Consider the following 26,652-nt stretch of genomic DNA (forward strand, 5'->3'; position numbering starts at 1 on the left):
GTATGGAAGTTACGTTCCACACTTGTCCTCCACGCCTCCGCAGCGGTAGGATCAGTACCTCCCGAAAACCGCTTGGTACGAATATGGCCCATCTCTGTCAGCAGGCTGATATAATGAGAATGGACCCCCATATCATCAGCCACTGGCTGCCGCTCCTCCGCCACCACTGGTGGCACTACCTGAGCCTGAGCCGGTGCCACTGGGACACCCGCACCTGGGGCCCTAACATCATCCGCTACAATATAAATTTCTTTAATAATCATATAACAAAATACAAATATTAAAAATATTAATTGAGAACTGAAACGACCTGACCCGTTTTTTTAAAAAATAAATAATAAATAATAATAATTAATAGCTACAGCTAGTGGTCCTTACCCACTAGCCACCTAACCACAAACACAGCTAACAGCAGAAATAACAAATACCAATATCCAATAAATAATTCAATAAATAATAACCAATAACCAACATTAATTCTAAATCATAACCTAATGATCCAAACAACATAAACCAGAGAACCAACAATCCTAAACAACATTCTAGGACTCAACTCTAGCCACCTAACAGAAGCCAGACAACCAAGCGAACCACTAGAACATCCTCCTCTTCATTGCCTTGATTCCACGATCACACTTTGCCTTTACTTGCACCACAAACACATATTGCAATGCATGAGTATTTAATAAACACTCAGTAAGGCAATCCTCCCATCTACTGGGCTATATACACAAGCAATAGAGACATCTCTAACCATCAATAAACAATCAACAATCAACAATAACAAACCAGGACTCAGCATCGATCGACACCAACATGCATCGACCGACACCAGTTTGAGGTTGCGTCGACCGACGCAAGATCTGTATCGATCGATGCAAGGTTAACTTGCATCGACTCCCATTGCATCGACCAACACATGCTCGACATAGCACAAAAAACCTAGAGTTTACGCGACATCCTCGCATTTGCATCGACCGACACACAGTGTGCATCGACCGATGCAATGTCGAGCATCGTTTTCCCCCGAATCTTCTCGCCCGATCTTCGTTCCTACAACCACAAAACTCGATCCCAAGCCACAAGAAAGCTTCCTAACGTCCCAAATAACAATCTAACAAGTCTAACAAAACATAACAAGCAGATCAGAGAAATCTCCAGCTTAGATAAGTCATGGTCATGCACTTACCTTTGCCAAGACGAATCTGAACCTCAAACAAGCAATAGAACACTCCTAGCAAGCTCCTACAACGTTCTAAACCTCAGATCTCACCAGGAACACTCAATAACACTTTTTCTCCCTTCTTTTCTCTCAAAAACGGCTGCCCTCGTCGAATAAGGGTTTTCTTTTCCCTTTTGCCCAAAACGCAGCGTTTAACTTAAGTCAAAACGCAGAAACTCAACCATGCATCGACCGATGCACAACCTGCATCGACTGATGCAATCCCTAAACCGGGATTTCGGTTCGCAGGTGTTACAAGGACCATTCTTAAATTGACGTAATGATTTGTTTAAATTTATTTTTATTAATTATTTTAATCCTTTTTAGCATAACTCAAACATATTTCTATTTCCAAAATCAATTTTTAGTTCATAAAAAATGAATATCAATTTAACTATTCAGTCAATCAGTAAAAAAATTACCAATCCTCTCAAATTTGAATATAACTAAACAGAAAATTATCTCTAGTCAAACATAAATAAATAATATAATAAATATTAGAGGGGAACAATAATAGTTAGAACTTATAACAATAATATTTAGGTGTATGATGTAGCATCACAATGTGCGTGTCTAAGGAAGATGGTCGGCCAAGGACGGCCAGGTTCATTGCTCTCACACGCTCCTCTTTTTTTTTGGCAGTCAGAATCCAAAACCTTTTCAAACTTTTATAATATTTCATATTCAGTATCTTTTGTTGTTAAGATTTCAATTTGAGTGTATTATGACTAGAACTAAATATACAAATTCTTTTAACCTATATGAAGTTGTAGATAAGTCTTTGTCGTCAAGATAGTTTGTTGGACAATCATCTCAACCGTAAATATTTCTGTTGATCACCAGTTTTCCATCTCCCAATAAACTGAATATTCCCAGCTGTAGAAAATATAATAGAACAAACTATAATATTTTATTTTTATTTTTACCTTGATATTTCATAATCATATATTTTTTTAAAAAAATAGAAATATAGAAATCCATATTGTTTTCTATAATACAATTACTTTTCTAATCAAAAAGCATGGAGTAGACAAATATATATTTGTGACAAAAAAAATAAACAAACATATACGAGCCAATATGCTCTCATTTTCTGAAAAACCAACTTGAACCACATTTTTTAACAGCTAAAAACAAAAATTTCGGTTTGGATTTATACCAATATAATGATAACCCTCGATAAATAGATGGTTGTATACCTAGAGACTGAATATAATTAAATATTACAACGATTAACAAAATGTATCAAACTGTAATAAATTTCTCATAGTGATGAGATGTCATTTTTAACAAATTTTCTTTTAACCAATACAAATATAAAGAAAATTTGAATACAATGATGAGAAGTTATTTATATATAGATTTCTAAAGATGTGAACATTTGAATAGACAAAACTGTTTGTAAAATACACAACTCTATATTCAACAGGCGCAATTTTTTAGAGAGACGCAACTGTAAAAGTTTTCTGTCAAAAATATAAAATAAAGAAAATTTGAACACAATGATGAGAAGTCACTTATATATAAATTTATAAAGATGTGAACATTTGAATAGATACAACTTTTTGTAAGAGACACAATTCTACATTTAACAGACGCAACTTTTTAGAGAGATGCATCAGTTGAAATTTTCTGTCAAAAAAAATATATATATATATATATTTTACGAAAAGGTACGACGAAAAATCGCAACTATTGTTGGCATTTTTTCAGATTGTTATTATTATATTTGAATACAATGATGAGAAGTCACTTATATATAAATTTATAAAGATGTAACATTTGAATAGGCACAACTGTTTGTAAAAGACATAACTCTATATTCAACAGACACAACTTTTTAGAGATACGCAATTGTAAAACTTTTCTGTCAAAAATATAAAATAAAGAAACTTTGAATACAATGATGAGAAGTCACTTATATATAAATTTATAAAGATGTAACATTTGAATAGGCACAACTGTTTGTAAGAGACACTCTACATTTAACAAACGTAACTATTTAGAGCGACGCAACCGTTGAAATTCTAGTCAAAAATATAAAATATAGAAAATTTGAATACAGTGATGAGAATTTATTTATATATAAATTTATATAGATGTGAACATTTGAATAGACACAACTGTTTGTAAGAGACACAACTCTACATTTAACAGACACAAACTTTTTTAAGAGATGCAACCGTTGAAATTTTCTGTCAAAATATATATATATATATATATTACGAAAAAGTACGACGAAAAATCACAACTGTTGTTGGCATTTTTTTCAAATTGTTCTTATTATATAGATTTACTACAATATGTTGAAAAAGAACAGAGGACAAATCTCATTGAGAATAAACAAAAGGGAAAACTATCTAATGTGCCATGCACAGTGAAAAAACTTACGAAATCTGCCATATCCGCTAAAGTCTTTCCTAATCTGCCATATCAATGGCATTGGGTGTAAGTTTAATTACCCAATTGACCTTTCAGTAAACCCTCAATACTTTTATTTATTTTTTATCTCACAAATTAACCCCTTTCAATCGTGAAACTCAATCATCGCCGTGACCTTCTTCTTTGGTGCTCTCGCTCACGCAGATCTCTGTTTCTTTTTTGAATCATTATTGGCAAAAAGTAGGTTTCGCTCACTGTTATTATATTCAAGGTTATTTTCTTCGCTGACCCGTCGTGACTTAGTAATATCTCGGTCAGAACTCAGTTCTGGTTCGCGGGTATCTATTTTTCCGGTGTTTGTCGTAGATCTGTCTTTTCCAGTGTGTGTCGCAGGTCTGTTTTTCCGTTGTCTATCTTCTTTAGTGTGTGTCGCGGGTATGTCTTTTCTGGTGTGTGTCGCATTTTTGCCTGTGGTAGTCTTTCGTAGACTAGTTTTTTCTGTCGTCTGTAATCGTTTGTTATGGACTAGATCTAGAAAATCGATTTTTATAGACTAGATGTACAATTGTTTATTGTGGACAAAATATAATCGGGTAATGGACAACCTAAAAACTCAATAGACAAAATCAGTGTTTTTAGTATTGTCTATCATGAATATGAAAATTGTTTATCATTATGTTTGCGTTTGTATATATTTTATTTTCAAATCACTTTTAATATATACCCAAATGATGAGTTGTTTTATTCTATTACTTAATTGTTTAATGAATTTACACAAATGATGGACAACTAGTATGAATATGTTGTCCACTATGTTTTGGTGGACTAGTTTCAATATAAATATGTTGTCCACTTTGTTTTGGTGGACAAGTTTTAATATGAATATGTTGTCCATCATTCCGTAAAATGTTTTTTACCACGCGTCCGTCTTTCCACCCTCAAAATAAATTTTAATTACAAGGGCAATCTGGTAAAATTTAAACTGCTTGAATATAGCAGATTTGAAAAAGTTTTATGAATATGGCAGATTTGAAAAGATTTTAAAAAAATATGACATAAATGTCAAAAATCCCTAAACAAAAACTAGATTAAATATACTCAGATTAAGACAGAGAACAAAGAGAAACAACAAAACCATGTTCTTGAGACCAAACAAAATGATTAAAGATGTATAAAGCTCGTTAAAGAGAGAAAAACAGTAAAACAGATAAATAAGAGCACAAAAGGACATGACCATTGCTTTCACCTAACTCCAATGATTATTCTTATCTTCTTCTCCTAGTGACCTAGTCCCTTCTTAGTCTGTTTCTAAATCGGATTCTGAGTCTGATTCCGAATCTGATTCTAATGTAAATATATAATTTGGGTTCACTAATGGAGGATGGACTGACTTGAGTAGTTTTAAATCGTTAACGTCAAGATCCTCTATGTGGTTTAAAAAGGTGCGAACACTACAAGGTTGCTTAAACGCTTCACCAAAACCTTGGATATCAACACGTTGGAGAGTGTTCCTTTCGGGATTGAAGTAGAAAACATAGAACGGTTGTTTAGATGTATATGTGCGCATCGAAAACACTATTTCACCGGAAGCAGTCGCTCCAGCGATGGAAACGTGACGACGGAAGAATATATCATCGGGCCAAGTGTAGGCATATTTGGACCATTCCTGTTTCTCAACATCCTCTAAAACCCACACATGCAACTCATTAGTTGATGAGATCCAACGAGGAAAGAGATATGTTAAAAACGTATATATTTAAGACCTAGATCAACCTAGAACATCTTATATATATTTTAATTATTTTAAGATTGATGATATTTGTTTACTTTAAAAATAAGGGAAAATAAACCAAATAAAATTGGAAATTTATTTCAAAAAGTTTCTATATTTAATGATTAAAGCATATCTTTAACTTTTGAAGTATTTAAAGAAAATATAATTTATTGTTCAAAGCATATCTTTCATATAATCTTTATTTCTTTTACAAATTTTTAGCTTTTATAACCATTTATCTTTTTCAAATTTATACTTTATTATACATATAATAATTAGTATATGTCATTAAAATTTATTATAACACTTTATTATTTGTAATCAATAATCAATTAAAAATATCTTTTTCTCCATATTATCCATTTAAAAACCAAATTAATAGTGTCATATGTGAATTGTATTCTCCATATTATATTGGTTTGAAATAGTATGGAAAGTCTGCAATAAAACAAATCAAAACATAGAAAATAGAAATAATTTAGTTAATTGTAGTAAATTAATGTGAATAATTGAAAAGTAAAAGATGATCCATGTCAAGTAGTAGAAGTGCCAAATATCAAGAAGTTATAGAGTAAACCCCCTCATATTATCTATACTAGTATTTTTGCAGCATTTTTCACAAATAAATTCTCATTTTGGAAACAATTACCATTGAATGCTAATACATTTAATATTAGTTACCAAATTTTCAAAATCAATAACAGGTAAAATTTTAAAGGATAAGGAAATTTTTCTACCTAATTCAAACATATAAATATATGATTCCCTTTCAATTTTATTTGAATTTATATTTAGATTATTTTGCATTATTATATAATACATTTAGTTAATAAAATTTATGATTTTTTTCTGCATAAAATTTATGATTTTTTTCTGCATATGATGTAATTCAAAATTTTAAAATGAACATATATGACTTAATTGATGAATAAAAAATATGGGTACTATATCCCATATCTCTTAAAAAATTAGGCAATTGTTCAGAGTCATAATATAAAATAGACCAAAATGATTCAGAATATGAATGAGTAGAAAGTTTGATTTATCAGGCATTCAAATTAAAATCTTTTATTTGCTTTATCTTGGTTATTTATTTTAAGGAATTTAAACTTTATAAGAAGTTTAAATATTATAAATATTTCAACAATTAAATAGGTTAAAATTTATAAAACCATTTAAATATTGATAATTTATTTAAACTTTTAGGAAGTTTCAAATATGATATATATTTAAACTTTATAAGAAGTCTAAGTATTATAAATATTTAAAATTTATAAGAAACACCAATCTTATAAAATATAAATGGTTACAATCTTAATAAATATCATACTAATTCAATCTAATATTTATAATAAAAAATATTAGAAATTAAAATGATATACTGCAAGTTAAAATATCTCGAAACAAGGTTATATATATGGCGAAAAGAGTTTCATCATATTGATATAAATTTAAAATATTATTCATTCGGTGCTGGAGGACTAAAACATCATTTCATCATTTTGTTAACACTATCGATATTAGAGAAATATACATATCTAATTAAGTTGATTAAATTTACATTATGTAAAAAACAAATTATTTTGCGGTATGATGTGGGTTTAAACCATAAAATTAACAATTAGTATACAATTATAAAAATAAACAAAGCAAACAGAATTTAACAAACAAATACAACTCATAATTATAATTTTTTATTTTACAAATAATTTGTCCGCGGTGTACTATGGTTCCTTAACTAGTAAAGATATACTCCCTCCGTTCCATAATATATGTTTAGAGAAGTTTTTTTTATTTCATAATATATGAAGTTTCTAAATTTCTATGCAACTTTTAGATTAATTTCATATTTTATATTATGCAGTCTTGTTTATGATTGATTAAACTTTTTAAAAATAACTAATTCTTAATATGCGTGTTTTAGCTAAAACATCCTATATTTTGAAATGGAGTAAGTATAAATTTATGATTAATAAATTGAAGATATTAAGTATGGTAAATTAATGTGAATAATTTAAAACATTAGTAATAATTTAATGGAAAAGATTATACATGTATAATCCCTCTTGACATTAAGAGAATGTCAAGAGGGTTTACATTAGTTAGTAGTACAAAGTGCCAAAGTTATAGAGTAAACCCTCTCATATCAAGAGAATTTCAACAAAGTTATAGAGCAAAAACACATTATTGATGAGAACTTTACTAACATTATAAACCACCAGAATGATTTCACCAACACTTTAAACCTTTAAACTAACTCACCATGAAAGATGATGGAACAATAATGTGTTGAGAACTCTTTGTGATCTGTCGGATCTGATTGATATATATATCGTGTCTATATATCAAGAAATATACATTCACAATTGTAGTTTTTTTGCATTTTTTCAGAGAAAGTAAGTGAGTTGTTCTTTTTTCCTTGAGGCTCCTTCTCCATACAAATCATTCTTATGCGTAAGGGATATATTTTGTAGCTCAATCAAGGAAACAAGGTTTTTCGTGTGACCTACTTCGCTCAATCAAGAGATTAGGAAGAATCTCTTGAGACCGACTTCTTGTTTTGATGACAGAATCAAATAAACACAAGGAAAAGGAGAGAAAATCTCTGTTTTTAAATTTATCAAAAGCTGCGTACAAAGAAGACCCATTATGAATGCGAGTTTGATCAGGAAGAGTAGAAGATCAGTCGTACCTCGAGGAACAATGTCATAGATAACTTGAAATGGACTGAACCCCGAACTATTCAGCTTGAGGGAGCTTAGAACCCCACTTCTTAATGGAATCACCAACCAGAGCTCGCAAGAGATTTCCAAGTGACTGGTTAACAACTTTTGTTTGCCGCCAGACTGTGGATGGTAAGCAGATGTCATGTCAAGACTTGTATCTAGAAGATTCCACAATGATCTCCAAAAATGATTCAGAAAACGTGAATCACTCGTCAGAAACAATTGATGAAGGAAGATCATGTAAATGGTATATGTAACATCCGCGAACCAAATTGTGAATTTTGGGGATGGGTGTCGATCAACACCAGGGTGGTGTTGATCGACACCAGTAATTTCTTGGTCGACCAGATCAATTCAGATGGTCGATTTGGGTCGGTTTGGTTTAAGTGAAACCCTATCACCGGGTTATTAAGCAAATATTTGACCTAATTCGTGAAGGAAGTGTTGTTTCGCCGCTTAAGAGAGAAAAAGAGAGGAGAAAAGTGTTCTTGAGAGTATTATAGAGTTTGCGAGATTTCTTGGCTTGTTTTGAGAGATCTGTTCATGTGGAGTGGAGATCTTGTGTTATGAACGAAGGAGAGGCCTTCTAAGGTGTTGGATTGGTCGTTTCTGGGTTATAAATTCCTGCAAAAGAGGTGAATGCATGACCATGACTGATCTAAGCCTGAGATTTCCTTTTTTCTTGCTTGTTTTGTGTTGTTGTGGTGTTTTTCTTGCTTGTTATGGTTGCTAAAAGGTTCCTACGTGTTCTTATGACATTTGATCGAGTTTTGGACGGATTGGAGGTGATGAGAAGCGAGATTCGACTCTCGACTTCGATCAGATCGCGTCTGTGGAGTCAGTGTCGATTGACACCAGGTGGGTGTTGATCGACACCATGGAGCAGCATCGATCGACAATGTAGGGTAGTGTCGGTCGACACCAATAGCCAGTTTCGGTCGACACTTGGCTGGTGTCGGTCGACACCTCCCTTCCAGTGAAGACGATACTTGTTTCCCTGGTTTGTATGTTTGTTTGTTGATTGTTTTGACATTGGAATCTCAGTTGCTTGTGTGTATAGCCCAGTATATGGGAGGATTGCCTCACTAAGTGGTTATAAAATACTCATGCATCTCAATTTGTGTTTGTGGTGCAGGTAAAGGCAAAGTGTGATCGTGGAATTAAGGCAATGAAGAGGAGGATGTTCTAGTGGCTCTTTTGGCTGTTGTATGGCTTCTGCTACGTTGCTAGAGTTGAGTCCTAGAATGTTGGTTAGGATTACTGGTTCTTTTTTTTATGTTGGATTGGATCATTGTTGTAGATGGTATGAAATTATTATTGGTTATTTGATTATTGGATATTTTATTGGATATTGGTATCTGTTGGTTATTTTCAGTTGTTTGGTTTGAATGTGGTTAGGTGGCTAGTGGGTACGGTAGCAATAGTTAATTAATTGATTATTATAATTATAAAAAAAGGGCCGGGTCATTTAATTTGGTATCAGAACCCTTACAGTTCTAGGTTTGGGTTCCTTAGGTTTCTGTTGTTGATGTTGTGGATTTGCATGCTTTGATTGATTATGTGAGTTAGTCAATTGTGTGTGGCATGAAGTCCTAGAACATCCTCTTCGAGCCTACAGTGTGATTCAACGGTTAGTAATTCTTTTTGTGTTTTGGTTTACATTGTTTGTTTAGCCTTCTGTTCGTGGTAGTGCAGATGGTAAGAGGTGGTGTTGTTGCTGGTCGGGGACGCGGACGTGGTCGTGGACGCTGACGTGGTCGTGGTAGGGGCAGAGACCCAGCAGTGAGTGATACCGTAGATCAGAGTGTGACAGTAGAGGGTATTGGCGAGTCGCATGGCTTCTATGAAGGGTCCATGAGTATGGCCGGTGATGACCTTGCGGAGGGTGTTGACGAGTAGCGTGGCATTTGAGAGAGTCGGTGTGGGCGGTGTCGGTACCAGATGGGCCGGTGATGCTAGGGTTCGGGTGCTGGACTCCCAGCAGGTGGAGCCCATGGGGGAGGTGTTGGCCTTGTGGACTTGTTAGCGCAGGTGTAGGAGCAGTTGCCAGCAGTGGTATCGGCTTAGGCACATATAGTACCGCCAGTGGCGACGGAGGTGCAGCAGCCAGTGGCTGCGGATGTAGGAGCTCATTCTTGTGTTGTCAGTATGGTGAGAGAGATGAGCTACATTGGTACTGAGCGGTTTTCGGGTGGTTTTGACCCTACTGTTGCAGATGCGTGGAAGTTGAGAGTGGAACGTAATTTTCAGTCTCTTAGATGTCCTCAGGAGTTTTGGGTAGACATAGGGGTCCACAACCTGATTGGTGATGCTCAGTTGTGGTGGAGATTAGTGGTGGCTAGGAGGGTACAGAGGGAGATGTCTTGGGCTGACTTCGTCCTGGAGTTTAACCGCAAGTATTTTCCTAGAGAGGCATTAGACCGGTTGGAGGTTCAGTTCATTGTTGCTTGATCAATCTCTGGAAAAAGTGAAGAATCTTTGTTTAAAACCTTGTGTCTTTTGAAAGCTTCTTCCACTTGTGTGAAACTTGCTTGAACACTGTATCATCTCTATATTATTGGACTTAACCTGAACTTAAATTATCTTGCTTATGGAACTTGAATGCTTGCTCATGGTAACTCTAAATCTCGGGTTGGCACTTCATTTTTGCCAATCTTTTAGTTTAACCCGAATTGTTTTTCCCTATCCTTGAACCCAAACCTTTTCTTTCAAGCCTTTTGTGATTTGTAAGAGTGAGGCCTTTTCATGTTTTGATGGTGCTATAGGTTGTGAAACCTTGAGAGTATTGAGAACGACAGAGAACTGGCTCTTGTTTTAGCTAAGTTTAGAATTATTTGAACTAGCTAATAGAATCGGTTTTGAAAGATAGGTGGTTAGCATGTTTATTTGGGGTTGGGTTGAGGATCAAAAGAGAAATAAAAAAAATGAGGTTCTAAGGTTCAATTTAATTAGCTCTAAGTCTCTAAGTAAAAAATAAAAGAGAAAAGTCTTGCTATAGTCTCCTAAAAAAAAAGAGAAAACAAAAAAATAGAAGTATAGCAAAGAAAGAAAAAAAAATTGTTAAAGAGAGTTAAAATCAAGGTTGTAGGCAGTTTTATTCTAGGGTGTTGGATAAAAAGAAAGTGAATGAGAAAATGGTAGATCAACAAAAGTTAAGACTTGTATGCCTAAATTGTTCTCAATCTTAGATAGTTTTACAACTGTCTAGCATTCGTTCTTCTGAGAATAAGCCATCTAAAGATATTGTTTGGAACCTACCTGCCAAAAAGCCTTATCCTTGAAACTGATTGACCTTGATTCACTTCCATTTGCAAGAATTCACCAAACACTTTAATGAATATGAAAGAGATGTTCTTTGGAATCGCAAGTCTTTACTGTTAGTTGGAGGATGAACTAGATCGATGCATGGTGATAAGCATAGAAAAATATTTGTGAGTATGTTGATTGATCTTAGCACCTTTAAACTATCTTTAAGGACTATAGCCTGAACCCTTTGCTTGATACTATGAGTTTATAAGTCCCCACTTTCAAACCTCATCCTCTTACTTCCTTGCTAGAGGACTAGCAAGAGATAAGTTTGAGGGTGTTCATAACTCTCTAATTTACATGTTTTAGACATCCTTTTTCATCTACGTTTTGCATTAGAAATACCCTAACCTTAGCATTTTTAGGTCCTTAACCTTAGGAATTTGTATTTAGACTGCATAGGGTGTTGCATTGTTACATTTTTGCATTTTGGATGAAACAGGTGCTTTGGAGCCCAAAAAGGGGAAGAATGAGGTAAAACCCGAACATGTACCCGATGGAGTGATCGTGCGAGAAGAACAGTCCAAACCTTAATACGACCGAAGAGGATCTGAGCGCAGGAAGAACAACCCAAAACCCTACCCCAGCATCCACACGACTCGAACCTCGTGCATAGCCTCGAGCAGACCTTCGGGCAGAACTGAGCGGCTAGGTCAAAAGGGTTTCCATTTATAAACTCCCTTCCTTTTTCTCGCCCTAGCAAGCCGCAGACACTCGAAAAACCCAGAGAGAGAGAGCTTCTAAGAGAAAGAGAAAGCGATTCACATTTTTCAAGCTGCGATTCTGTATTTTTCATTACTTCAGTTTCCTTTTATTTCAATGCAATTCTTATTCGTTTCTGTTTTCATATTGTTAGCCATGAGATTTGAGTAGTGAATCAAGGTTTCTAAGGATAGGATAGGCGAGTATGTGTTCTTGATCGATTAGGATGTCTTAGCTTGATTGTTTTTATGAAAATTCCTTTCTAGATTGGTATGCTTAATGCTAGTTTCAGACCGAGAGGTTGAGATTAGATCTAGGGTGTTTTGCCATCGAGAGATGTTGTTGAAATGCTTGAACCAACCAATGCTAGAGATTTACTCACTTAGCCTAAGAGATTAGATGTGTAAGGAGTTTATTGACAATAATGAGTTGGATTTTAATGTCTGCTTAGTCATGTTTCTCCAAAGAGAGTTGAGTAGGGGAGTGATTAAGGTTGATTGTTTCTACCACGAGAGTGTCTTTGCAAGGTTTAGAGATTTATTGTCTAGGGAATATTTTGCTTGAGGCATGTGAGACATCCCAAATTGATCGGGAGCACTTATGAGTCGATTACCCCATCCTTAGGAGCTTTCGTATTTGATTGTTTAAGCCTTTTGTCTATAACTCGATCCTCTACCCGAACTGGTACTTGATCACCAGCCTCGTGTATACCCTCGAGTTGTTCATCTTTGTGTTCTTGATTTCTTCTGTTATCCAATTACCCACTCGATCCGGTACCCGAATGCTTACATCGTGTGCTTAGGTCGTGTGGTTATTGTTTTTTTTTACTTTTTATTTACCTTACGTTTATTGTCAAAACCCCACACCATTGCTTGGCTTGGTTTGCATTGTTCTGATCATATCTTATCTGCTAACATCACAACCATTTGGATTGATAACCCTTTGTACTACAACTGCATAGGGAATTGATACCCTGGGTAATAATCCTGTTGTCAATCTTCTATCAAAAAATATCCATCAAGATCCATCCTTCTTAGGGATAAGCAAAGCTGGTACGCAAATGGACTCAAGCTTTCTCGCAGAAAACCTTTAGCAACCAAAGCCTCTACTTGCTTTCGCAGCTCTTCATGCTCACTAGGACTCATCCGATAATGAGATCGATTAGGAATGGCCACGTCTGGGACTAGAACAATGCAATGTTGTATGCCACGAAGAGGTGGTAAACCTGAAGGTAAGTCTTTGGGAAAAACATCTGCAAATTGGTCAAGGACTAAGCGAAACACAGGCTGTATATCCATGGACTGTAAAGACGACACTGGTTTAATAAGAAACAATATAACTAAACCTTCATCACGCATTACAGCTTCGAAAGGTCAACATTGCAGCAGAAGAACATGATTTGGTGGTAATGTCGACAACAAGGGTGGAGCTGGCTTCAACGTAAAAGAACAGTTATCAAACTAAAAAGTATACATGTAGATAAAACCATCATGTTAAATGCGGCGATCAGACTCCAAAGGATGACCAAGTAAAACATAACAAGCATCCATAGGTATTGTACGGGAATGAGGCTAGAAGGTTCTTGGCATTGATCAAATTGATGAGTCCCAGTGATGAAGGCTTCATGGAGGACTTTTGATGTGATCATAGATTGAGCTAAGGATGAGGAGCTTGTAGCTGAGCTTGAACCTGAGGAACTTGTAGCTTAGCTTGAACCCGATGAGCTTTTAGCTGAGGAACCATTGCTTATACCTGAAGGACCAATGACTCGAGCGAAGGCTGAGCAGCTAAGGAATGTACTTAATGGGCTAATATAAGAGCTTATGGCCAAAGAGAGCATGGAAAATTATATTGGGATGATATCTATCAAGTCCAAGAAAACCCAAAATAATCACTTTATTTTGTTGTCAAATAGGAGTGACGAAAACGGAGTTCAAGAGTCACTTTGAAGGAAGGGAGAACACCAAGAGTTAAATCCTAATTCAACTATCTATCTTTATTGTTTTAGTCTTCAAGAATAATTAATATCTAACTTTGTTTTCAACTTGTCTTATCCTTTATAAACTCATATTAGAGGAATGAAATAAACAACCAACTTTTTATTAAAAAAAAACATTTTTTTTTGTGAGAGTGATTCTCTTATGTTCTTTTTGAACAAAACTGATTGTTTGGTGTGATTCCAACAATCAAAACCGATTGCTTGGTGTGATTCCAACAATCAAAAACTGATCTCTTTGGTGCGATGCTGAGAGATCCGATCTTTTTAGTGCGAGGGTGAAAGATCAAACCGGTATATCAAGAGCTTTTCTGCAACTCTTGTGCGACCATTCATTCCACTATCCTTATTCTTGAGGCTTCATCGTATTTAGAATCAATGTGTCACTATCTACCAACTCGAAGGTGCCGATTCCTTGGAAGATATGGATATTGGATGATAAGAATGTCTACGGAGAAGTACATATAGGTTCGATTTGGATCTATCTGCTAAGCATATGGATTATAGTTTGGATGATCATGACTTTACTTTAAAAAGAAAAGGAGTTTCCGCATTTTTAAACCTTTTCCACAGATTAAGTTCTTGATTTGCTTGAGGGCAAGCAAAAACTAAGTCTCGAGGTATTGATATATCATGGTTTTTAGGTGGTTTTAGCCATAATATAAGTCTTATTTATTGAGTCTTTTGGTGTTTTTAGAGTCTTTTTGAATCTTTGCAGGTTTAGGTACCTATTGGACTCATTTGTAGATTTTGGAGCACTTTGGAGCATCGGGAGGAACATCGCTGAGGAAACGAACTCAGAGAGCAAAATTGGTGTGATGCATCGATTGATGCATCCCCTGTGTCGAGCGACACGTCATTCTGACGGCAATTGAATTACGCATCTTTTTACAGTTTTTGAAGATTTCTAAATTCAGCCTTGAAATACTCCTTATTTGCAGATAAGGTCCAAGTCGTATTTTACAATATAGGATTTTTAGGTCAATGTTTAAACCAAGGCTTTATTTTTTATAAAATTTTGGAGAGATTTTTAGAGAGCTTTTGAGAGAAAAGAATCAAGACTCCTTCAAAGAGATTCAAAACTCCTTTACTTTTTTTTTTCTTAATGCAATTTATTCAGTCTATGATTTGTGTTTCATTGATTATGTATGAGTAATTCTCCTGTTAGGTTTAGGATTTCTCATTAAAGTTTTTATGGTTTATTAGATCTATTGATTTCTTGGGATTCATATTCTTCTGTGTTCTTCATCTTTTATTGTTCTTCATATTTATTCTTGATTGATCACCTAAAATTAATAATCTAGGAAAATAAATTGATATGAGAATATAATTGACTTCCTCGCAAAAACCTTTGATGAGCGAAATTACTTTTTATAAAGAGATTTGATTTTGTAATTTTGTGAACAAACTAAACTTGTTTTCAAAGCTGGTTAACTTGGATTTTGCAAAGAGATTTGGATTTTCGGCTTTAAACTTAGATAATATTTGCATTGAGAATTGAATTATTTTACAATTGAGTTTAGAGTTTAAGAATAGTTTTTAATTAATTGAATTCTGTTTGTTTGATTGATTTGATATTCGATAATTTTCTGAGATCATTTCCTAGGTCTAGCTTTTATTCAGTATGAATTTTACAAAACTTTAATTTTGCTTTTGCATTTTATTGCTATTTAAATTACAATTTTTGTTTAGCATAATTGAAATATTATTAAATCTAATGTCTGAGTTTAGAGTCCTGTAAATGTGGTACCAAAATATTACATTGGTTTATAAATTTGAAAGAGTAACTCTAAAATAAATTTGAGCATATCAGGAGACATGCAATTTACTATTCCCTCGGTGATGTGAATAGCTCTTGCGTGGGTTCAAGTTGCTATTTCCCTCTCGGCGTGGCTTGGGTGGATCCACCTCATAGCAACCTAACTTTTTACTACTTCATTCTTTATAATTTGTTTTATATATGAAAAAGCTTTATTTAATAGGGTAAATTATATAGAATAACCACTAACCACGTTTTTTATTCATCTTTTGGCAAAGTGAAAGACAACTCTTATACAATAACTATAACATAATTTTTAGACCAAAATATTCATGTAATGGAACTAGATGCTACAGTAAATCATATATGACTACTTAGTTTTCTCGCCAACTACAGCATAATAAGAGAAACAAGAAATAAAAAATTATGAAATATTAAATAGTTTAAGTTTATTATTATTTATCATCCTTTTATTTTCACATTATTTGCTCTTTTTTCTGTTATAACTATTTTTTATTTTTATATTATTAATTCAAATTCATTTTTCTCTATCTTTTAAAATCCATTTCCATATATATATTTTTAATTTGAATCGTGTCGTTAAAAAAAATTTGTGATTAACAATGGCATGTACAAAGTAAGTACATGGTAATAAATTATATATTTTTGTGTACGTAAATATTAAAATGTACATGGTAAACATTCAAAACATGTATGAACGATCTTTGTATACATCAAAATGTTGAGTTAATATATACATTGAATATTGAGTTATTTATAATCTATGTAATCAGAAACAATACCATATATAATAAGAGAAATTTTAAGAAAAAAAAGTGTACGTACATAAGGTCAATGTATATTGAGATTGTGTAAGTACATGAGTTTAATGTATACTGAGATTGTGTACATACAAAAATTCAATGTATATTGAGATCTTGTACATGAGATGGAAGTAAAATTAATATGACATGAAAGATACTATATGTTTGAAGTTTATTAAAAGTATAAATTGCAAATAACCAACGAGGTAGTAGTTAGTACTATCATCATGTGTTTTGAAATTGACTATTTACAAGCATCAATGAACGGCATCAACTAATGCATGGTGGAGTATCTACAATCAAAAAACTCCAACCTCGTTCGCACACGTAGGTTCACTGATTTGAAGCTGACTAATATGAAAAATGACAAAATCAGCAACGTCGACAACTACGTTGACATTTGGATTCATATCCTAGAATATCTCACTAATGGTCACATAGTTAGCGAAATCACAAGTGGTACATATAGAAAGATCTAGAAGATCTTCGTGATCAATGAAGTTATTATAAATATTATAGAGATTTGTGTATATCTTATATAATTCTATTAGTTAGATAATTATGTTAATTTATTCCCTATATAAATGTGTATCTCTATGTACAATCATTCTCATGAGAGTCAATATACTATTTCTTAAACAATAAGGTGTTTTTCTCTCATCAACCTTTTACATGGTATCATAGCAGGTTTGCTCCCAAGTTTAGATCTAACGATCAAACTCGTTTTATTTTATTTTTTTGTTAAGCCAAGTGCTTCCACATTCAAGTTCATCATGAATCTCTGAATCTAAGTTATCAAGCTTTTCTTTGTTCAGATCTATCATCATAGATCTCTGACTCTAAGAAGTGTTACATCTTTTTATTTTTCTTTATTTTGTTTTTTTAAAGAAAAAAAAATGTTTTTATCATTCAAGCTTCTTATGAGTCTCTAAATCAAGCCAAAGTGCTTCTTTAAATTATTAAAAAACAAAAAAACATCTTATTTTCCAGTTTCAAGCCATCGATGCTTCTTCAAAAAAAAACTGTTTTTATCGTTTTTCTCAAGCTATAGTGCTTCTTTTTATTTAATTTTCTTAAAACTAAAAAAAAAACTCATTTTATATTTTCTTTCACTTAAAAAAAAAATCAGATCTCTTTCTCAAACCATTGTTGATGTCGGCCACCTTAACATCACACAACTCATCACTGGATCTGGTCAACACTTCGACTTGTCAATCTCAAGCCGTTATTTCCGCTTTGCTTCATCACCCCCTTGAGCTTGAGGGGACGTATAGAAGGATCTAGAAAATCTTTATGATCAAAGAAGTTATTATAAATATATTATAGAGATTTGTATATATACTATATGATTTTATTAGTTAGATAATTATGTTAATTCATTCTCTGTATATAAATGTGTATCTCTATGTACAATCATTCTCATGAGAGTCAATATACTATTTCCTAAGAAAAATTCTTGGGTTCACCCCTAGGGGTGAACCACTCTTATTCACCCCCTCTTAATTAACCAATCAAAATATAACAAACTGCCATGTCATATCATATTTATAAAATAAATCAAAATTAAGATAAAATGACAAAACAAGTTAAAGAAACCAATTCTGTAGATTTTTTATTAAGGAAATGATGTTGGTTTAAGTTTATAAAATAACGATTAGAGTTTAGATTTTACAATTAAACGAAATCATATGACGGTTTTGGTTTACAAAATAGTGGTTAGGGTTTAGTTTTTACAATTAAACAAAATTATATGTCGTTTTGGGTTTACAAAAGAGTGGTTAGAGTTTAGGGTATAGATTTTATAATTAAATGAAATTATATGTCGGTTTGGGTTTACAAAAGAGTGGTTAGGGTTTAGATTTTAAAATAAAAAAAAAATATATGTCGGTTTGGGTTTACAAAAGAGTGGTTAGGGTTTAGATTTTAAAATTAAGAAAAATTATATGTCGGTTTGGGTTTACAAAAGAGTGGTTATGGTTTAGATTTTAAAATTAAGAAAGATTATATGTCGGTTTGGGCTTACAAAAGAGTGGTTAGGGTTTAGATTTTAAAATTAAGCAAAATTATATATCGGTTTCGGTTTATAAAATAGTGGTTAGGGTTTAGATTTTAAAATTAAGAAAAATTATATGTCGGTTTGGGTTTACAAAAGAGTGGTTAGGGTTTAGATTTTAAAATTAAGCAAAATTATATGTCGGTTTGGGTTTACAAAAGAGTGGTTAGAGTTTATATTTTAAAATTAAGCAAAATTATATGTTGGTTTGAGTTTATAAAATAGTGGTTAGGGTTTATATTTTAATTCCGATTTATAAAAAAAGTGATTTGGGTTTAGATGTTATAATTTAAAACTATAATATAATGTTTAGAATTAATAATTTTAAAATTAATTGATATACAGAATTTGTTTCCTTAATCAATAATTTGTTTCTTTAAGTAAGAGGGGGTGAATAAGAAAGGTTCACCCCTAGAGGTAAATCCAAGAATTGTCAATTTCTTCTCTCATCAACCTTTTACAGTACAAGTTAAGAATAATACATATGTAAACTTGACATGAGGCGAAATTGATTTAACCAATATGTTCAAGATAAAATGATTGTGTACGTATACCGTCACATGTACGTATAAAATTAATAATGTCACTTACATGACTTTGTACTGCCAATCAGATTCTGCATATGCAACGAAAAATTTGTTGTCAACTTTACAAAATCCAGAAAGCTTGTAAATCCTTAATATGTTTTTTAACTAACAAAAATGAATTAAAAGAATCATGGATATGTTTAACAGGAATTTGGATTATTTTGCATCGTCTACCTTTTCTATTAGATTGTAAGAAACATCTCGAGCCGTCACCAGATTGTTTTTTCTACATCTGTTTCTTTCAGTTTTATGGTTATCTCTTAAGCCATCAACAATTTATGTGGTTGATCATCCAGAAGCATCACTTTTATTTTATCATTTTTTCGGATTTCTGACAGACACCTTCATGCTACGAAAGTTTATCCTCAACAAAGTCATTATTCATATCATTATGTGTACAGAAAAAAATTTATGTACACAATAATAAAATACGTACACATGGATTTCAGGTTTGGATGTTGTATGGATCATTCAAAAATATAACACGATCTGTTACGAAGTTACGGTATTTTCCCTATTCGCTGGACAGAACCAAGGATCACACCAAAATTCTTCTTGCCAAAATCTACAGTCACGTCAGAAATCTTCTCATTAATCCCTAATCTAAAATTTTGAGACTTGAGTCAGAAAATTTAAATATCACGACACCAAGATCGTCGTCTCCACTTCGCCACAGTTCTCTTATTCTTAGTCAGAGACAATATACCCACCAAATTATTCGCCAGATATCTCTCATTTATATATTTTTAGGCTTTGTTTAGAGTTTGTGTAAGATTAAGTCAGTATAATTGTGTATGTGTAGGGGTTATATACGCTTAAGTCAATATGTACCTGTATGGTTTTCTAGGGTTTGTGTAGGGACTGTGTACGTTTAAGTTAAGATGATCTTTTACATATACGGTTAACTTTTAAAATTTGTTTAGAGAGTATGTAAGTTTAAGTCAATGTGACTATCTTTTACATATACGGTTAACTTTTAAAATTTGCTTAGAGAGTATGTAAGTTTAAGTCAATGTGACTATGTACGTACATGACTTAAAGGTAACTTTTAGGGATTGTTTAGGGGTTGTGTATATTTAAGCCAATCTCATATACGTAAATGGTTTAGGGTTTAAGTTTTAGGGATTTTGTACATTGAAATCAATATGATCGTGTACGTATACAGTTTAGGGTTTAATTTCCAGCATTTGTCAAACTTGTATGTGATATCATGTACTTTTGTGAGTTTAAAGTTTGTTTTGTCTTTCATTTGTTATTTAATAAGCATTTAGGTGTCTAAATCATATTTGCATTTCACTTGTCATTTTTAGGTGCTTTGCGTGGACTTTTAGGGTTTAGAATGAGTTTAAAAACAGAGCTAAAGAAGTTGGGAGTTTAAAAACAAAACAAAAAAAATATATTACGACCAACCAATTACTATTATTATATGTATACCATAATAGTATTTCCATATATATATATATATATATACGTACGTACACAATCATATAGAAATGTAAGTCAAACAATGAAAAATTAGGATACATACATGAGTGATTGTTTACTTGAGGGACGCAACATCACATTCTCTCTCATTTCAAAGTTATAAATAGTAACTACTTTATTTTAATAATTTTTTATAAACGAACTAAAAACATTAAATAAGCTATCCCATATTATATATTTTATGTACTTTATTCTCATGTTATTATATACAACTCTTGTGAAACTAAAACATATGTATTGTGTACATACTTACTACAATATAAGTTTTGTGTTAGCTATGAACATGTATATTTGGATATATATACTACAAGGACTTGTAGACATACATTTATAAATCATATAAATATCAACTATATATTTAAGCCAGGAGGGTCTATACTTGTAAATTTTGTAAGGTATGTTACTGAAATTTTAGTCAAATCAGCCAAAGTTTCTAATGTACAAGTAAATATTGTGTACACCACCTCCATAATGGTACATAATTTCATAGACGTACACATAATCAATATTACGTACACCATAAAATGCATATACGCACAGAAAAAATTTAGTGAAGGATATTTTTATAATTTTGCAATCATCTGCAACCTGACTATCCTCTTCTGCAACCCTAAAAAAATTGCAGCCACTGTTCATAGTTTTCTCATAATCTTTTGTGTTTGTACGTTTTAATTTTTTTTACACATAAATCTTGCAAATCTGGCATATATAATTATATTTTAAATTTAAAAAACTTAAATTTAATTTGTAATTATTTTTTCCCACAATGAAAAAGAACACTGGCTTTCTCACCACAAAACATCTTCACTTCTTCGTTTCTTCTCTCTTCACTTTTTTTATCTTTAGTTATTTATATATTATTAAAATTAATTATTTTAAATAAATAACTGTTACATTTGTGGGAGAAAACCAAAACCAAAATAGTTTGCTTAGAGGACATTGTTGTCTAAAAAAACATTGTGGCTATTCTGTGAAAGATGTAAGTGACTTTGTTAAAGCATGAAAGAAAAACAAAAATTGGTGTGTTTTGTGAAAATTACTTTATTTTATATTTAAACTTTTATAAATTAATAAAGTCTGATGCAAAGCAGTGTGAAACAGGGGAACCAAAGAAGCAACTAAAGGAAAAGGCTAAAGAAATACACTCACACTCAACGATCAATCAAACCAAAGGCCTAGGCAGTAGCAATTGTCTTCGGCAACATCACACAACAAAGTGAACGCACCATGAGGATGTTGACGCCAGCTGTAAAGGGTCAAGTCCAAGATCGAACTGCACAACAACTTTGATCATGACACTTGTCGTTAGATGCTAGAGTGAAAGAAATAATTAGTCGGAAGTCTTGTTTATTTACATTTTAGCTCGAAACTTATGAACTAGATAAATTTCTATTAATCCAATGCCTATCTTTTTAAGAGTTAAGACACAAGTGTTTCCCCAAAATATGGTGACGACCCCTCCGCTAATCACTGATCAACTCGAACCGCCATTCCAAACGTAACCAGAGCTGCAATTTATTAAATTCGGGTTTTACTGGGAACTTTCAACTCAAAACCAGTTGGCAATAAGTGGAGAGGCCCTAACCTTTTATATATTAGTTAATCCTTTCACATCTTTCTGATGTGGGATATTTTACACCCCACTCACGCTCAGACATGACCATCTGAAGCGTGGGCATATGTGGGAACAACATCACGGGGTGGCCCAAGAAACAACATGCTCTGATACCATATTAAATTTGGTCTTTAATGTGGGCTTCCAACTCAAAACTAATTGGAAATGAGTGGAGAGGCCCTAACCTTTTATATATTAGTTAAATCCTTTCACATCTTTCCGATGTGGGATATTTTATACTAACATCCCCTCACGCTCAGGTATGACCATCTGAAGCATGGGCATACGTAGGAACAACATCCACAGGGTGGCCCAAGAAACAATCTGCTCTGATACTTTATTAAATTCGGGTTTTACTGTGGGCTTTCAACTCAAAACCAATTGGCAATAAGTGGAAAGACTCTAACCCTTTATATATTAGTTAATCCTTTTACATCTTTCCGATGTGGGATATTTGACACTAACTCTTCTCGAACTGTCAAAGCCTTATCAATCTGATAAATGAAGTTGATTTCCACATAGAGCTTTTTGGACTCTTACAAGATATCCGAGAACTTCGGAGTAGCTTCGTTGCTATATCTTTCAATTTTATTCCCCGTGTTGCCAATCATGTGGCAGATTCGTTAGCTAAAGAGGCTTTAGCCTCCTGTGATTTATTGTGTTTAAACTCTATTACTATCTAATTATCTAATGAAAGCTATTCGGTGACCAAAAAAAAGACACAAGTGTTTCAAACTGATTCTTAAAAAAATGCGCATGCTCCTGCATAAACTTACAAGGAAACAAGTGAAATTGCGTGTCCACGACCGTTAAATCCTCATCCTCCTCTAGAGACATCAGCTTCTTCGTTTCACCCAGAAACCACAAACATATACCACATCTCAAAGACCATACACATCTACTTCCTCACTTTCATTCTTCTACCGCTTCTTATTTTGGCTATCGTTTGGTGATATAAATTTACTCAAAATTATATTCGTTAGAACATTATTGGGTTTAATAACAAAAAGTGCGGCTGTATATTTTTTTTTGCTAGTTTTATATCATTGTATTGTATCATGTGTAAGTATACAAAACCGTTAATATATGTCTTTGTTATGAATATTCTATATTGTATGGATGCCCATTATCGGCCTATTAGTAGATCTGGTGTATAATCTAAAACCCTAAAATTGTATCACTATATATATATTATATTCTATGAGATAGATTAATAACAAGAGAACAGTTCTCTAAATCTTTATGTTTATAACAGTCTTATGTTTTTTCTCCGTTTTTTTTGTATGTTTTTCGTATTTATTCTTTTGTGAGAATTATTATTTAGACGACTTAGTTTGATATTTAATCGCTAAAGATAAGTATAACAGAATCATTGAGAAAGATTTGTAATCTTTTTGTTGTAATCTTGAAACAGTATTATCAAAACAAAAACTAAAGAACTGACGACAAAGAAAAAAGAAAAGAAAAAGACGACGGTGGGATTGATCATAAAAAAAAAAAGAAAAAAAGTGATCAGATTCGTGGTCGTGGAGTGTTTTTTTCTTTCTAGTGGAGTCGACTCCATCTATATCTAATAATGCACAAACGATTATTAAGAAGGAAAACTCAGAGAGCTCTAACATGGACCATGTGGAAAGGAAACATGCTTGGAACATGTCCTCTAATGGTGATTCCGTGATCAAACCAGCCTTGGAAGTTTTATCATGGCCAACACTTTCTGAGACGAACAAAGCTTATTCGAACAAGTCTTCATCTGATTCATTAATAAGTATGAGTGATACATCAGAACCATCAGTAACTTATGAATCTCTTCGTCAGGTTTGGATATTATTGGTTTTGCCTCAATTTATTTTGTGACGATTTTGTTTGATTACTATAACTTTTTGCTCACATATCTGATTTTTATTGTAATTCATGAATTCTTTATTTCTTGATGTCAGTAATGAAACTTTTCTGGTTACAAATATTCAAATTTTCCTGAATTTTAAATGTTGAAATTACATTAACATAAGTATCCATATACTTTCTTTGTATCACTTAATTTGTAAAAATCTTAAGCATTAATTAAAGAAAATTATTGTATATGTTTTTGTATTACTAATGTAGCTATGTGTTTATTTCAGAATATTTTAGCTACTGAGTTGTTAAACAGCACTTATGAATTGTTAAGTAGACAAATCAACACTTATGTGCCTGCAAATAGTGTTGTTGTACAACCCTCAGGACAAAGTTCATCTGGCCTTCCCAAATGTCCTTTGTCGTACTCTTTTCCTAGAGGACAAGACCAGAGGAATGAAATTGCCTCACAATCTCATGGTGGTACTCAAAACCAACATCAATGGAACCCATACAAAAACCAAAATGGTAATCACCATCATCACCAAAGACATGGAGGCCTGTGCAGTCACGGACATTGGAATCAAAACTCTAATGGGAGAGACGGGATTACACAAGCACCAAGAGGTATACCGGAATTTGTAATACATGCACCAACAACACCTATGGCGCCAGTCTTAGCGTATATGCTGCCAGCACATCAGCCTTTTTATCAATTTGGCCGTCCCATGAGTATCTATGGTGAGTTAATTCAAATTAAGAGTGTGAATTATGTTTTGTAGTTAAAAAAAAAACTCTAACACATACATTTCATTTTAGATTCGACCCCATTACAAATGAATAATCCTTCTTCTTCTCGTATACCACAAACTTCTTTGGAAACCAGAATACGGAATCAGGTTCATTATTATTTTAGGTAATATTTATTTTTAAATTATAACATGTTCTCTAAAAGAGAAAACATTTCTCGATTTGTATTCCAAAACTTTGGTTTTAAGTTTTGTTTTTGCTTTTGTAACAGTGAAGAGAATTTAATGACCGATAATTTCATGCGCATGCACATGAATAATGATGGTTTTGTTCATATACAATTTATTGCTGGTTTCAATAAGGTAAAATTTTATTTAGTTATTTGTTCTTCAATGATTGTTTTATTTATTTATTTTTCATATAACCCTTGATTGCTCTTTTTTTCAGCTCAAAGCGTTGACAAGTAATCTCCAACTTATAATGGACGCTTTACAAGATTCACATATTGTTGAATTGAAGGTATTTAATTTACATTGAAACATCTTATCATAACTTTGATTTGCACTCACTAATAACTTGTTTTTTGTTTATTTATAGGGTTATGAAATACGAAGTCGACATATGTGGAAAAAATACGTAATGCCGCTTCATTTGCGGGTTCCTTTTGTTCCAATCCTAGAAGATGAAATGGCTGGCAAAGTCCAAAACCTATCACTCAAGCAGAAAGTATATGAAATCGGATCTAGTTCGAGCAATCAAAAAGGTGATAAATGATAACTGATCATTATAAAACTGTAATGAAAAAAAAAAAAAAAATCAGAAAATCAAAGTTTATCGATTCTAGATTGCAGGGTTTCTCAGTTAATTTTTGTGGATTAATATAGTTGGTATAATGTAACTCTTACGTTATACTCATTTGAATTATATGTGTTTTAATTTTTGATTTTATTGTTTCTTACTCTATCAGTTAAGACGATGAAAATCTGATTGATTACCACAATCAATTACCTAAACAATAAGGAAAATAAATTGAAATTAATTTCAAAATTAGAGATTAAATTTTTTCATCCCACATTAAAAAATATTCAAGCCACCAACAAGAACGGTAGTGGATGCATTGTTACATAACTAATGAGAAAATCTGCTTCTTCTTCACATGTTTTGATCATCTTTCCTTTCTTTCTTTTTTGGGTAAATATATACCAATTTTCAAAAATTTTACAGAATATAGAAGAAATTCAACAAAGAAAACATATGACTAAAAAATTTGAATCTTTTCTCCTTCTGACACAATCAAAAAACGTTTCTCTAATCTTTTGCATATTTATGGTGATGAAGTCTAGTTATTTCGTACGTTAATTATAATTTGTTGTTTAAGTTTTCGTATATTATACCCCTGTTTTAAAAATCCCCGCCTAGCATCGATTATCCTAGGCCTGGGCATAAAATCCGAATCCGAAAATCCGAACTGTATCCGAACCGAAATAAACGGATTAAAACCAAACCGATATTAAAGAAATAACTGATCGGTTCTTAGCTTTCATTATTTTGGATATCGGATATTATCCGATCCGAACCGATATCCAATAGATATCCGAACATAACCGAACATATAAGAAATAGTTTAATATTCCG

General features: G+C 32.7%; 1 protein-coding gene across 1 annotated transcript; it reads left to right on the forward strand.

Moving 5' to 3' along the window:
- LOC104767083 (la-related protein 1C-like) lies at nucleotides 23,928–25,960 on the forward strand. The gene is made up of 6 exons (XM_010491107.2): nucleotides 23,928–24,249; nucleotides 24,555–25,008; nucleotides 25,087–25,183; nucleotides 25,289–25,379; nucleotides 25,465–25,536; nucleotides 25,615–25,960. Exons 1-6 carry the CDS (start codon nucleotides 24,052–24,054, stop codon nucleotides 25,789–25,791), a joined length of 1,089 nt encoding a protein of 362 aa, XP_010489409.1. The 5' UTR covers nucleotides 23,928–24,051; the 3' UTR covers nucleotides 25,792–25,960.

The sequence above is a fragment of the Camelina sativa genome, chromosome 19, assembly GCF_000633955.1.
Source record: "Camelina sativa cultivar DH55 chromosome 19, Cs, whole genome shotgun sequence".
In the NCBI taxonomy this organism is placed as follows: Eukaryota; Viridiplantae; Streptophyta; class Magnoliopsida; order Brassicales; family Brassicaceae; genus Camelina; species Camelina sativa.